Raw genomic sequence first — 15,941 nt, forward strand, 5'->3', positions numbered from 1 at the left:
ATTCTCCTTCAGTAAATTTAATTTGAATAGAAGAGCCAAGCATGGTGGCACACATCTTTGATCCCAGCACTCAGGAGGCAGAGGCAGATGGATCTCTGAGTTCAAGGCCAGTCTGGTCTACAGAGGGAGTTCCAGGGCAGCCAGGGCTACAAAGAGAAACCCTGTCTTCAAAATCAAAAATAAACAAAGATTTATTTTGAATATAAGAATAAATTATAAATAAAATATACTAAATAAATAAACTGGACTACATAATAATTACAGAGAACCAATACAGAGATCTTTATTTGACTCTGAACTCAAACAAGAAGCTGTCTCTCAGAATCCTTCAGTGGCTGCATTTGGCCTCTCAGATGATGTCTGTGGTTCCTCAAAAACTGATCTGGTCTCATTCTCCGCTATGACCCCCTTCACACACCTGTCTTTCCCTGAGGAGTCCTGCTCTACCGGATCCCTGGATTTGCAAATCCCCCACCGCTTTCCCAGAGCACAGGCTTCAGCTCCAGCCACAGCTCCAACAGGACTCAGCTTTTGGGAACAAAATCATCACTTGCTCCCGGGAGAATTGCCACTTCACATATCCAGGATCTTGGCGGCAAACAGCCATTGAGGGCACTACCATTTTACAGTTAAGTATGTGATGATGGGCCATATCTTTGTCTATAGTGGTTGGATGCTGCCATTGCTTCTAGGCAGCTAATAAATCCTGGGTCCATGGAAAGGAATAAACACGAGTCCCTTCTCTCAGCAGACTCCATGCCTCCAAGCCCTGAGTCTGCCTTTTCTATCACACCATCCAGAGTGCTCAGGGAACACTTGTCAGCGTTTCTCAGCTTACATAAAACAGGGCTGCTTCCTGGAGTCTCTGCAGAGTTATGAAGAATACAGAGGGAGCAGTTCAGGGGAAGGGCCACTTTAGGACGACATAAAGTGTCAAGTGAAGTGGGGGTGTGGGAGATGAGGCCAAGGTGGACTCTGAATGCATCCGATCTTTGTTTCTCTAGTAAACAGCTCTGCTAAGGATGTGCGCATTGAGGAGCACACAATTCTAGAAAGGTTTTCAAACAGGAGAATCGTGTAATAGGACATTTTGAGAAGAGTGACTAGCAGCTGGCTATGGAGCTCCTGGAGCCTGAAGCATAGACTGCTTCATACCACCTTCATATCACAAGGGGTTAGGACACAGCGGGAGCTCAGTCAATGTCTGTGGAAGGATTGGTCATCACCGCCCTAACTCCTGTAGCCTACCTCACAGATGATGTTTCAGTGGTACATGACCTTCCAGTTTCCCATGAGTACCAAGAACAGATCTCTTACAGTTATAATCAAAAGAAAAGAGAATAGTAGAAATGATAAAATGGCGAGAATCTGTTCTCTACAGAGATTGCAGAGTTCTCTCTTAGGGATGATCCTATATGGTGATGGTTAGATCACAAACCTTCCAGATACCACTGCCTCACACATCAGCCCACCTACAGTGACCTTCAATATTTCTCATCTCTCAGCTCTCCCAAAAGGGCCGAACATCCCTGCTGCCTCCTGGTGGAGGGCATACCACCTCCCTCAGAAATCTTTAGGAGTGGACACCTCACTTTGCCTTTGGAGACTGGTGGCTCTTTCTTCAGAAGCTTGAGCGTGGTCTGTGGCGTCGCCCCCTTAGTAAAGTGCTCACCCAAAGAACAATTTGTCTCAGTGTGACTCTCTCTCGACCCACCTCTCCTCTTCTCCATGTAACCCATCACTTGTCCAAAGGACTTGGGATTTGTGTGGATTATGTTTCTTTCATTTTACAAATGAGAAGACAAATACTTTAGAGTTTAATGAAAGCCAGCATGAGGATGCCTAGTAAATGAGAGCACTGAATAGAAAACATAATTTTTCTGACTAAAAGTTTCATTTACTGATTGAGGAATTTCCCTTCCATTGGCCTTCACACAGGTAGAAGCAGGAATCCCCCCCCCCCACTCCAAGCACACACATCTGCAAGTGTCTGGCCCAGTTCCTGTGGCCCAACATTAGAACTTCCCCTAAGGTGTCAAAGACCCCGAGTAGGCCACACTGGTCATTAGGAGTAGCTTCAAGACAGGATGAAGAGCCAGGGCAAGAGGCAGAGACAGACAGCTTAAATATTTATCAGATGGTGGCAAAGATCAAGAACACTCAAGCCAGAAGCTAAGAGCAAGAAAGGAAGTCCAGAGATAAATCTTCAGAGAACCTATTAAGAGCACACAAAGAACAGAACGTAGAGTGTGGGCATACAGGAAATCTGTTGAGAAACTGATGGAGGGAGGCCACAGCACACCATCACTAAGACTTTAGTCAAGCCACTGAGGAGGGTGGAGGGTAACCGAGTAGACCTCTTCCTCATTTTGCAGATGGTGAGCATGGCTTAGTGTGTGTGTCGTTAAAGGGCTTTGTAAAATAGAACTCAAAAGAAATGTCAAAGGAAAAGAAACTGAGAAGAAGAAGAAGCATATGCAGAGAAATAGGAAACTCATCAGATGATTCAATCACATGCAGGTCTGGCAGGAGAGAGAGGCAGAGGCCTCCACCCAGAGTGCTGTGTTATGCTCAGAGGTGAAATATGAGAAAACAAAAATACAGAGGAGAAACATCCATAGTGTGATCTGTGTGAAGAGTCGGGAGTCCCGGAAAGAACAAGTAAGAAGCCTGAAGATACTAAAACAGATGGGTAGGGGTACCTGTAAGGGGAAGAGCAAAGTCATTCCTAGTAAGAGGGCAATCGTTGAGCTTTTTTAATGTACTATCCTGAAGTTTTACTGGCAGATAGCTTAGCACTAGGGAGCACTCCAAAGCTGTAGGTGCTCCAGGAACGGTGCTCTGTCAAGTCAGGCAACACCAGCGTGCTGACCTGAGCTTCCTCCACCCATTTTCCTTGATGAACTCCAAATGGTTTCTCACTGTTAACTCATAACCACGTCTGGATCTGAGCATATCATTATCTTTGCTATCTATGATTAAGTCTGTTTTTACTTTCTACAAGTTGACAAATACCCTGAATACATTTTAAGCCAGAAAAATCTAAAATATTATGGTTGTCTCTTTAACCGGTCCCTTATCAAAGCATTCGATTATTCCTCTTCTTCCGTGAAAATGTCCCCTACCTTCATTCTATTTCCATGGCTGCTTCTGTGGTTCAGAATGCATACAAGGAAAGTTCAAACATGTCAGTAGGGCCCCAGTCCCCATACCTCATGAGCAACCCACGTTTTTTATTTGCAATCCAGTAGAGTTTATACTGTGCAAGAACTCTGCTTCTCTTGCATTGAGTAATCTGTTAATCTTTCACTGATTAGACTTCTTGCTGTTCTAGTTCTGTTAGATAGAAAATGTTAATCTTTCTTAGTAAGTACCATCGTACAATCTCTTGCACCAATCACCCGACAATGCTAAACTTATTCTTCAATCATGTGGTGACATTTCCTTTAGTATAGGCTAGGAAATTAGTAAACCAGAAAATTTTAATGACGGGTCCGATGACAACCCCTAGCCAAAGTACTGAGTAAATTATTAGACAGATGGTTAATGAGCAGTTGGAAAGGAGGTAGTGGTTACTATCAGCCAGCTTGTACTCACTAACTACCACCACACGAAACGCATCTCATTTTCCTGTATAATTGAAAATGTAGAGTAGAGGCTCAAGGGACTACAGCAGACAAGTTCTATCTTGACTCTAGAGTGTGATTTGGAAAATACTTTCGTGATTTCCCTGTTAAACACAAAGATCCTTATGAGCTGAATGATAGGCCATGTGGGTGCCTTTTCAGATAATTGAACAGCAATACCCCCAAGTGACGGCAATGTGCAGCTAGAAGGGTCCCTCCAGAACCTACAGCTGAAAACTCTATAGTACAAGCTTGCTCTGCAGTTTTACACTGCCTTAGGAATCACACCCCCTCCATACACACACACTACACACTACACACACACTTTTTTTTTTTTACCTTGTGGATTTTGCTTCCATATTACAGTTTAGGATTTTGTGTCCTTAAGAGATTTCTGTGTGTGCCAGTGTATGTGTGTCTGCATTTATATGTGTTTCTTGTGCTTTTTTCTTTGGCTCTTTTTTTTCCCTGTATGTTTGTTTGTTTGCTGTTTTGTCTTACTTTGTTTTGCTGGTGCTGGGGAGGCTGTGAATGCATTGCTCTGATTGATTGATAAATAAAATGCTGATTGGCCAGTAGCCAGGCAGGAAGCATAGGATAGGTGGGACAAGCAGAAAAGAGAATTCTGGGAAGTGGAAGGCTGAAGGAGGAGATGCCAGCCTGCCGTCCAGGGAGCAGCATGTAAAGGCAGCAGGTAAAGCCACGGAGCATGTGGTGACATAAAGATTAACAGAAATGGGCTAAGTATAAGTGCAAGAGCTAGTCAGTGGTAGGCCTGAGCTAATGGCCAAGCAGTTTAATTAATATAAGATTCTGGGTGATTATTTTATAAGTGGTTGTGGGGTCCGTGGGGCTGGACAAGATGGGAGAAAACTCCAGCTACATGCTGGTTTGGTTTTGTATTTGTCAGGTTGTTTTCTAATGAGAAAGAAAAAAGAAAGGGTGTGTATGTGGGTGGGTGGTGAGGTGGGGAAAACCTAGGAGGAGTTGGGTGTGGGGAAACCATAATCAGAATACATTGTATGTAAAAAAAATTCTAATAAAAATGTAATTATTAAAAAAAGAATCACATGTCCATGTTTATGTTATCTATAAGCTTCAAAACTCCGAGAATGATGGCTAATACACTGGGTTACAAAATTATAAAATCAAAATTCCAGTTTCTTAACACACAGAATGGCGAGCTAAAACTACTGTATTAGAATCTAACAGGAGTGAATGTGCAGTGAGGAACATGAGTTACAAACTCTAATCCTAGGCACACAACTGAGAATGCTCCTCAGATTGCCTGGCTGTAGTTCTTATGAAAAAAAGCTAACTTGCCACTATAGAGTGATTGACACACACAGTAGAGTTATCGCAAAGCTGAAGGAATTGCTAGCAGCATCAATATTCTGTTCAGAAGAAGGAATGGGTCCCACCTCTTTCAGCATCCTACTGCACAGCAAGTGGCCAGCTATATTTAAAGCTGCCCAGGAATGTGGGGAAATGTTTGCAGTGAGAGAGACTGAATGAGCCAGTAGATCAACCTTGAGAACAGCTTCCAAAATTATAATTGAAGTTATCCTTTATTGTCACTATTTAGAAACACTTTAACCTATGAGTCAGGCCAGTCTCAGCCTGCTCACCAGCTCTCCAGGGTAGGCAGCTCACACAGTGCCTAGAGATTCCAGTCCCTGTGAGAGCTAAACCAAACGGAAATGAGAAGAGGAAGTGGCAACTCTTCCATGAAACACAGGAGTGAGTGAGAATCTATCCCACACCCATGTACGTCAGCACTGCAGTCAACCAAGCTGGCCCTGGTAAGGATGACTTAAGACACCAATAGAGATTTTAGCTTCATGCTCCGGTCCTACTAACCAGAGGTCACAACAGTCCCAAAGCCATCCTGATGTTCAAGGCCATTTCTAAAGAAACTCTCCCACTGTCCTTAATGTAATTCTTCATTGTGTCAAAGAATTGCTTAGCCTAAGATCATCAAAACATGCTAACATTTTTTTTTTTTTTTTTTTTTTTTTTTTTTTTTTTTTTTTTGGTTTTTCGAGACAGGGTTTCTCTGTGTAGCTTTGCGCCTTTCCTGGGACTCACTTGGTAGTCCAGGCTGGCCTCGAACTCACAGAGATCCGCCTGCCTCTGCCTCCCGAGTGCTGGGATTAAAGGCGTGCGCCACCACCGCCCGGCTAACATGCTAACATTTTAAATTCAAATGCCTATCATTTAAGGAGTCAGTTTTGTTAAGGACATTTTTCTTTTCATTGTATTTCTGGGAATTAGACAAAAATGAAGAGAAAATAACAGGTACTTTATTTTAATTCTGAATTTTCGATCGTTAAATCATTAAGAACATGCAAGTACAGTGTGCTCAACCAGACCCCGGTGCTTTCCTGAAACCTGCTCCAAGCAGGGAAGCAAAGAACTGGTGAGCAGAAGCCCTGATTAACCCTGGCAATGGAGCAATCATCAATCTAACCCTCACTATTTTAGTTAACCTTGGCCCAGGGACATGGCCAAGTATACACTTGTCTGTGGAGCACAGCCTCTGCCTTTACTCACCTTGAGTAGCTGAGCTGCAATCCAAAGATATCACTAAACCCTGAAGCCTGTCACAGAGTCCCACTCTACACAGATTCCAAACAACAGCACTTTCCAGCCAGGAAGGATAGTCCAACTGATCGCAGACATCCAGAACAACTAGCTTGTCTGACTGCAGATTCCAGCCAATTAGCTCAACAGACTATGGAGTAAGTTAGCAGTTCCCTTCAACCTGAGAGGACAGGTGTTGTCTCAACCTTTCCTGAGAATCCAACTTAAGGCCAGGGTCTCTGAAGTTGTTACTCTAGCCCCATCCAGAATCCCAGGCTAGACTATATCTGGAAGATCTGTCACCAACCAAGAGCACTTATAAAGGACAGAACAGTGTCATTTCCTCAAGTGTGCAGTCCGCAATGCAAAGGCATTGAAAAATTATGAAAAACCAGGGCATATAATACTATAAAGGAAGTGAATAAAATTCCAACAACAGACTTTGAAACACAGAGATCTATTTGTGTAAAGGATAGGGGAAAAAACAAACAAACAAACAAACAAACCTCATAGCAGCTTTAAGTTTGAAGAACTGCAAGAAAATACAGATGGGAAAAACAGAACTTGAAAGCCATTCCTAACAATATTAGAAGTTGTGCCGGGCGGTGGTGGCGCACGCCTTTAATCCCAGCACTCGGGAGGCAGAGGCAGGTGGATCTCTGTGAGTTCCAGGCTAGCCTGGTCTACAAAGTGAGTTCCAGGAAAGGCGCAAAGCTACACAGAGAAACCCTGTCTCTGAAAAAAACAAAACAAAACAAAAAACAATATTAGAAGTTGGAAAAATAAATTAAATGATTCTTAAATAAAAATTAATAAAGAATATAGTCACAAGCAAAAATTCTTGAAGATGTTTAACAGTGGACTTGATCAGCAAAGGTGAGAACTGGGGATCTTGAGATCTCGAGAGCAGAACATCTGAAATCACCCAGCAGAAGAGCAAGGAGAGAGGAGAGTCAGCAATAATGAAAAGGCCTATGGGAGTTATGGAGTCCCATGAGGAGAACTAAGCTTTGCTCAATAGAAGTTTCAAAAGTACCAAAGAGCACATCCAGAGAAGTAAAGGTAATACTTTCCCAAATGAAGAGAAGGACAACACTCTTCTAATCAAATTCAATCCATGGAGAAATTTCTTTAGATATATCATAAATTGCCCAAAGTGAAACATAAGGAAAAATTACTAAAAGCGGCAAGAGTTGATACATATCAGATTAGAGGGTGAATTCTGAGCAGAATTCTGAGCAGAAATCCTGCAAGTCAGGAAGGAGGGACATAATGTATTCAGAAGTTACTATGTGCTGTAGTTTGAATGAAAATGGATCCACCGGCTCACATATTTAAATGCTTGACCCCTAGTTGGTGGAACTGTTTGGGAAGGATTAGGAGGTGTGGCCTTATTGGAGGAGGTGTGTCACAGATAGGGGCTCTGTTGGGTGAGCATTCATGTGTGGGCAAGCACTTGGAAAAACTATAGCACAGTGAAAACATGGAATGTTTTTGTTACATTTGCTGACCAGTTTACTCAACAGCTTTATAAACTTTCTCTTATGCCCTTTCTTTTAGCACTCACTCCCACAAACTCTACACAAGTGACTTGTCATGTGGTAACCTGGAGACATGCTGTGTTTCCTCACCATTCTCCCGTTTAGAAACTCCACACCTCTGTTTCTTTTAACACTTCTTCAAGACTTGCTTGTAGGGAGCTGCCTTCCTCTTCCTTAGCAATGCCCTTTACTCTCTATGACAATATAAATTAATTAACCTGTCCAGAATTCACAGATGCCTGTTCACACCTTCCCACAAGTGTGGCATCCTTGCATGTTGGACTTTTCCCCTGATATTGATCAAAAGGGTAGCTCTATCAGTCTGAATATCAAGCTGGACTCTACATAGGGTCAAAACTACTTTAGAATGCAGGTCTTTTGCAGAGGCACAGACCAGCCTTTCTAGAGCTCTGGGCCTCAGGCTCTCTGCCTCATGTTTCTATAAGGAGCCTATAATGACAGTGCTCTTACACTAGTTTTAGAAAATCCATTCATACCTGGTACCAGGTCATCTCTGGACTCTGTACACCACTTTGGCAGCTGAGACTGGGACAATAAATGGAGCCGGTGCTACCAAGAAATAGGTTTTGCTCATCCTCTACTGGTTTCCCACAGGATGTGTTTCTCTGAGGCTTAAGTTCTAAGATAGTCTTGACACAGCAAGCCATATCCCATAAGCCAGGACTCCTAGGAGATAGAGAAGGTTCTGTGAGCACTTGTCTAGGTAACAGAGAATTTGAGAATGTTTTCAGACTGGGATGCCTTTGGCACATACCTAATCCTGGGTCTACAGATATATGACCGAACATTGTTCATCTGTGAGGCCAACATATGCAACATGCCTTTGTTCTGCACATGAGAAGAGTTCCTACGGATCTCCTGTAATGGACCTCCACTCTGAGGTTGCATGTACCACTGGACATCGGATGGGCCCTGATTGCCACTGCAAGGTATGTGGGCAGGGCCTTGTGTTGGTGACTGTTGACTTATATTGGAGAATTGTGACTTCCGAAGCTCTGGTAAATCACAAAACAGGACAAAATCCTCTGCACCCTCCACAGAATACGTCCACACAACTCTTTTGGTGGCACAAGCTGAAAATTATAGTAAACAAAACAACACAAAGAAACATGTTAGAAGGTGGAATTCTCACTAATGTTTACAAATAAACTCAGTATAACAAAGGATTCAGCTCTCCATTCTATCTTGTGAACTATGTCCATTTCACAGATGAAAATGACTCATGTTCCGATTCTCTCCCGATGGGCTTGTGTCTTAACTCCTCAGATGTCCCCACTGAATGCCCAACTGTGGTCACTGGGATCCCCCAACTGTATGTGGTATCTGCTGAAAGCAGTCCCGACCACAAACTCTCCTCCTACTCCTTTTAACAGCGAGAAGATGCTGTGTACTAATAGGTCAGGCTGCTGATGTACCAGATTATCTGTCACTTTAGACTCTGACCACAAGGCTCACAGTGTTAATATGCAAAGCAAAACCCCCTACCTGAAGGATCAAATCCTGCAGTCCGCTCTCCTGCAACAAAGCAAAGAAGCACCCAGCCCAAACAGAGCATGATTCTTCTTCTTCGCTCCTGTCATGGCTTCAGTGACTTCTCATTGCCAGCGTGGAGTGTGTGGAGACTCAAAGTTCTTTCTCTGGCATCCTCTTCACTTTTGAAATAGGAAATGGAGAAATCAAAACCCATGACCAAGCCTCAAGACACACAGGAAACTCTGAAAGGGCACATCCCACCCAAACAGGCCTTCAGAAGCCCAAAGTATGCCTGGGTATTTTTAGGGGCATGAAGCAGCTTCCTCCATGTGTCATCTCTTGTGCCTTCAAAGGATGAACTCCTCACATGCAGGGTTCCCTGAGGCCCTCACATGAGCCCTGGAGTATCTTCTAATACCATGTCTCTTCATAGAATTCTTCTTCTTTCTTTTTTATTATAATGCTCCCATCCACCCATCTACGGTGTATATTTTTATCAGTAATTTGGAAAAATAATGTTTTTTCCAGAAAAGATGGCCTGGTTTGTATGAAAATGACAGGTTCACCACAGTTAAGGAAGCTGGCGATTGACTTGCTACCTATAAAATCTGAGAGTATATACGTGGTACTAAACACTAGTTAGAAACAAAAACTATTCAATAAATAAAGGTAGAAACTTGTGACTTGAAGATGGCACTATTGATCCTCTCAGATATAAAAGTAGAGAGCATGTGTCCATAAAATTGAAAATCAGACCTGGGCTGGGTTCATAATGTTTGCCTCCTCGGTAGAGGGAGTGACCTTGAGAACCTTCAAATAACTTCTAAACAATGAGAGCTAGGGACTTGGAAAATGTAAATTTGTCAAGTGTTCAATTTTGAGCAGAAAATTAAGATGTTTCATTATAGGGCAGTATTGTCTATGCTGACATTGAAAATGAACAAAATTTAGAGGATAGACTATATTCAAATGTCAAATATGCCCAGCAATTGAGGTGATTAGATATTTGGTGTGACTACTAAGAGATGGGCACCCAGAGTAAGAGGGTAAAAAATAAAATCTCAGGATGAAAAGACAGTAGGGACCTCAGGGATAAAACAATAGGCAAGAACCTGCTACATGTGGTATGGAGAATGAGAACAGTCAGGGGAGCAAATATGAGCCCTTCCATTCAAACAGAAGGTCAGATTGGGAGGATTATGGGAAAGCACAGAGAGGATGATGGGACAGTTGGAGAGCCAGAAACAGAATGATAAAGAAAGGGAGGGGTAGTATACATCAGTGTCAGTAGCTGTAGCTCACCAGTCGGAGGGAAGGCAACATCAGCCTCATCCAAAGGCTAAGCCAGGAAGCCCTGGGTGAAGACAGTACAGCTCACAGTTTTTGCAAAGACTCCAATTTACTTGGGAGTTTTGGTGAGATGGTGACACCTCCTGAGGAGGAGGTCCTTAGTGGAAAGGAGGCCCATGGTGTTGTGTTGTTATTCCACATTCTATCTAGCTGTAGCTAGATAGATCTTAAAAAGAGAACTTACTGTTAAAGGTTGAGCTACCCACAGAACATGACCACAGGGAAGAATCACGAGTCATGGAACCTGGAATCAATTTGCCACTTTCTCTGGATGGAAGATACCTGTGCAAGGCAGTTGTAGAGAGAATGAGGAATGCATACAGACTTGCTGAGAAGTGTAGGGGATTGGAGGCTGGCCTCAAGCAGCAAAAGGGATGGGAACATCCAGGGGATCTCACTTTCTCTTCCTGGAAGTTGATCTTATCTCCTCAAAGTTAATTGTATAGTCTGATAGCCCCAAGCTTGAAGTTAGTCATTGGAGCCAGTTATCTGCTACAAGGTTCATTGTTGGCAGGTCTCTGAGACTCCAGGAACAGATATGACTTCCACAGTCTTGTCTCTTTAGCAAGGCATGTAATGATGAGTGGGTTTGAAAAGCACAGAGCCTGGTATCATGTACAGAAGTCAATTTTTGTTTGTTTCTCTTACCTTCACTGTACTTGAGGGTATGGAAGAAACTGCCCAGCACATGGACTGTAGGAATGTATCGTCTCAGACTTCTGCTACCCCAAACAGAGAAGTTTCCAAATGGAAGACAACTCTGGTGGATGCTGGACATTTGAATAGTTCAAATTCAGCACTATCTTAAATGGTAGGAAACACAGGAAGTCCAAATTCATCTGAGCCTCTTTTTCCTTTTCTCTAGACTCTGATTTCAGAAGCTGCTCCAACATGTCATCATTTTTTATGCCACTCATGATCCATTTTTTCTTTTTATTAAACTTTTGGTAGTATGTTAACTCTATTTCTTAAAGAGTTTTAATATTTCTATCCTCCTCATAATTACCTAAACCTATTCATACGTTATTCCTTTACTGTGTGATCAAATTAATTTTTTACTCACTTTTATTTCCCCCTCCTTTTTCATAATGTTCTCAGATCTTTTTCTTTAACTTCATATAACTTTCTTCCCCTTTCTTCTCACTCTTGTCTTGCTGTCTTGCCTTACTTCTTTCATTTGCTATTTTTACTTTTATGTAAAAATTCTACATTAATATTGTGCCATTTTGTGTTCTATGGTTATTGCTGGTGTAGTAATTTGTTTTCATTGATTTTAAGTGTATGGCTACACTTTTCTCTGCTTTGTGGTTTGTTTGTTCCTCTTTGAATGGTCCTGGGGAGGCTTCACCTCAGGAGATCCTCAAATAAAACCAAAAGAGAGATCTAAACCAAAAAATTAACAAATTACAACAAAATAACAAATTACAGAGAAACTCAATAAACATGACTAGGAATTATTACACACCTGAGTAATGATAACACCTCAGTTACTAAACATAAGGCCAATGAAATGATTGACATGCTGGACAAATAATTCAATAGTCAGTGTGTAAAAATTATCAGTTACTTCAAAGAGGAAACAAACACTAAAATGAAGTAATAAATTCAGGATGCAGACAAGAAAGTGAACCTTTCAAAAAGAAAAAGTGGAGATAGGTAAGACATCTAGAAAAAAATCGAGGTTTTGGGAAAAAATACAGAAATGAAAAACTCAGTAAAATTTTGGTAGTAGAAATCATAGCCAGTAGACCAAATGAAGGAGAATATCAGAAGTGGAGGACAAGGAAATACAGCACTCAGGCATTATTGGAGTAGAAATATACATTGTACAACAAGATACAGAAAATATTCACTAAAATTGGAACAAAACAGTTGCTAATTACTGCAAAGTAAAGGACACATAAGTCCAAGACATATTTAGAACCCCAGGCAGACCAAAGAATAATGTATCCACAACACATTGGAGTCAAAATGGCAAAGTTCAAAAGAAAAAAATAATATTAAAAGCTGCAAAAGAAAAGTTACCAACTTGTTACTAAGGGAAATATACCAGAAAAATATTGCATCTCGGTATAAACCCTGAAGGAAAATATATGATGATGTATCACAAGCCGTTGAAGGGAGTGAATGACAATAGAAATAAGTGCTTTCAGTACATTTATCTTAAAATCAGGAAGAAATAAAACAAGCCAAGACAAGCACAATGGAAAGTAACTAGTGACTTCTAGACCATCATTTATGGGAGACACTTAGAGGGATCCTACACAATCAGAAGGAATGAGTCTTAATGATGAAAACACAAGAAAAAATAAATTTCATGAGAAGAACAAATAGACAAAAATTAGGAGCGGCTCAGCTGATAGCTCAGTGGTTAAGAGCACTGACTGCTCTTCCAGGGGACCCAGGTTCAATTCCCAGCATCCACATGGCAGCTCACAACTGTCTGTAACTCCAGTTCCAGGGAATCTGGCACCCTCACACAGCCATACATGCAGGCAAAACATCAATGCACATAAAATAAAAATAAATAAATCTAAAAAGGAGAGAGAGAGAGAGAGAGAGAGAGAGAGAGAGAGAGAAATGGCTCAGTCATTTCCAACTCAGTAAACCAACTAACTTCTAACACAAAGGAAGAGAAAAATAATTAAATCAACAGGAAAACAATCAACAATAGCTTAAGAGTCAACAAATCCTTTTCAATAATAACCTTAAGTGAAAATTGTTTTAATTTGCTGATTAAATCACTCAAACTGGATGAAAAGATTAAGAAGTAGAAGCCAATTTTTGTTATCTCAAAAAACACCCCTGTATGAGCTGGGTTTTTTTGTTTTTGTTGATTTTTTTTCTGTGATAAAACACCATAACCAAGGTAATATACAGAAGAGTTTAGTTGATCTTATGGCCCCAGAGGGTTAGAGTCCATGGTGGCAGAGTGAAACATGATGACAGGAACAGGAAGCTGGGGGCCCACATCTTGAACTATAAGCACAAAGCAGAGAACATAAACTGGGAACAGCACAAATCTTCAAACTCTCAACGACATACTTCCACCAACAAGACCACATCTCCTAAACCTACCCAAGCAGCACCATCAACTGAGGACCAAATAGTCAAATGTCTGAGTCAGCATCTCATGCAAACCACCTCACTGGCAAAGACCACACACAGACTGAAGGTGAGACAATAAAAGTCAATGTTTCAGGCCAATTAAAACCAAAAACGAATGGGAATAGTTACATCTGATGAAGTAGGCTCCATTGTCATAATGAGAAAATATAAAGAAAGTTAATGCACATTAATAAAGAAAATGATTCATCATGAAAATAAAATTACTATAGATGTGTAGAACATTTGGGGTACCAAATTTCATTTTAAAAACATTACTGGACATACAGAAACAGACTCAATAACAAGGACAGAGAATTATTTGAACATCCCATTTTCATCAATACTAGATCATCCAGACAAAAACATCAACAAACAAACCTTGGCATTAACCTGCACTATAGATCAAAAGGGCTTAATAGACATCTATAGATTATTCCATCTAAAAGCTCCAGAATATATAGTATTCTCAGCAGTTACAGTACCTACCACCATTGCTGTTGGCCACATAACAACACCAGAACAAACCCATTTTGAATGGTCTATTTACATTGAACAACACCACAAGCTCTTATCTCCCAATGTCTGCTTTGAAAAGACTCCCTAATATCTAAGTATTACTTTTCATTGTACCATCACCCAAACACTTCAAGGATTCAGAAGAAATCACTCAAGTGTAAAGTATCTTACTTGTTGAGCATTGGCCAACTTAAACCAAACAAGGCTGCAGATTCTGCTCCTGGAAGTAAAATGATTGACAGGTGGCACTGAATGTATCACTTATTTACATTTGCCATTCTGGAAAACACATGTGATGTATTTCTCCTTTCCCAATGGATGACCAAAGGTCTCATCGATCATAGCAATGGTGCCCATTATTAAATGAAGACCACATACCTGTGCAGTAGTAGAAGAGAAAGTCATATCTAGATGGAGAGGCTTTCAAAACTTCTCAATTCCATCACTATATGCCATCATCCACAGAAGGAGGCAGGAGGCCAATGGGATGCTTTGGAAATCTACAAGGTCTCTTTCCTAAAAATTTCCAGAAGAACTTTATAAAACAAAAAAACTGTCTTTTTCTCAGAGGCAGAAGATCTACCCTGAAGTCATTCAAAGATACACGTTCAACCATATTTTACAGTAATAGTGTACTAAGTCTTTCAAAGAACAAAGCTATTGCTAAGAGGAGAAAAGTGAAAATGCTGAATAAATCACCAGGAAAAGACACTCAATCCTGTTCACACCCTTACAACACAAATGAAAAAAAAAAGAGAGAGAGAGAGAGATGTGGACTAGTCAAATAGTTCCAGTATTCAAAGAATATTAGGTTGATGCTTACATGGTCCATGGTAGCTTGTTCAGTGCTTGCCTTCAAGGGTAGACAAGTGAGAGTGGACATTCAAATTTGGCAAGCATTTTGAATCCCTCTACTTGTAACCCTTCCAATAAAATGCATTGTAATTAATCATTCTTTTCAAGTGAAAATTCAAAAATATACCGAGATACAAATGTTGCACATTTGTTATTAAAAATATTCCATAAAACAGCAACTGTCTAGCAATTTATTTTTAAAGTCATTTTAAAAATTATTTGAGGTCAAGAAATCTAGCAAAAGAAGGTTCTATTGTCTTACCTTTATTTCCTGTTCTTATAAACATAAAAACAAGGAACTTCATGTCTTTATGTCAGTGACTGCCGGCTTGTGCATCTGAAGAAAAGTGTGAAAAACAGCCATTTTCAAAGAATTCTACTATATATTTTTTTTCTTAGCAAAAGAGAGAGTCGGAGAAGATGAAAGAATTATCCAACTCATACAGTCTGGAAATAATGAGCTAGACCTGGACAGAAAAAAAAGAAAACCTTTGTAGTTTGTAAAGGACTACTGGCATTGGAAAAAGCACGGTCATAAAAAAGGAAAATCAAGTAAACTACCTCTCTCTGTCCACAGAAGAAAAGCCCCTGAAATGAAACATTTAAAGCTGTTCTCTGGCCAGCCTCCTTGACAAGAAAAGAAAAGGCTTGTGGTTAGGTTTAGTTGAAATGGTGAGTAAGCCTGCTTCCTTTACGGGAATTTCCTGTACAGAATCTTAACTAACACTCAACACCGCTTCTCAACAGGGGAGTTCTCTCTCTCTCTCTCTCTCTCTCTCTCTCTCTCTCTCTCTCTCTCTCTCTCTCTCTCTCTCTCTCTCTTTTCTCCTTCTTCTCCTTCTTATAAAATTAGGATCACATCATTGCC

The 15,941-nt window shown here is 40.9% G+C and overlaps 1 protein-coding gene across 5 annotated transcripts in view; it reads right to left on the reverse strand.

Annotated features, from left to right (window-relative positions):
• Positions 1–15,713, reverse strand: part of Il18rap (interleukin 18 receptor accessory protein) — a 31,878-nt gene extending 16,165 nt beyond the window's left edge. Inside the window, exons 1-7 of one of the 5 annotated variants that reach the window (XM_076557342.1) lie at positions 15,635–15,713; positions 15,336–15,540; positions 14,597–14,734; positions 10,779–10,876; positions 9,257–9,423; positions 8,526–8,844; positions 8,248–8,437 (exon numbers count right to left, since the gene is read on the reverse strand). In XM_076557342.1, the coding sequence (XP_076413457.1) occupies positions 8,248–8,437; positions 8,526–8,844; positions 9,257–9,326 (579 nt within the window). In that variant the 5' untranslated portion in view covers positions 9,327–9,423; positions 10,779–10,876; positions 14,597–14,734; positions 15,336–15,540; positions 15,635–15,713. Of the gene's footprint in view, positions 1–8,247; positions 8,438–8,525; positions 8,845–9,256; positions 10,714–10,778; positions 14,735–15,335; positions 15,541–15,634 lie in introns of those variants that run through there. The other 4 variants (XM_076557344.1, XM_006980409.4, XM_076557343.1 and 1 more) reach the window with 4 other exon arrangements.
• Between the last annotated feature and the right edge of the window lie 228 nt (positions 15,714–15,941).

This window comes from Peromyscus maniculatus, chromosome 21 (genome assembly GCF_049852395.1).
Source record: "Peromyscus maniculatus bairdii isolate BWxNUB_F1_BW_parent chromosome 21, HU_Pman_BW_mat_3.1, whole genome shotgun sequence".
In the NCBI taxonomy this organism is placed as follows: domain Eukaryota; kingdom Metazoa; phylum Chordata; class Mammalia; order Rodentia; family Cricetidae; genus Peromyscus; species Peromyscus maniculatus.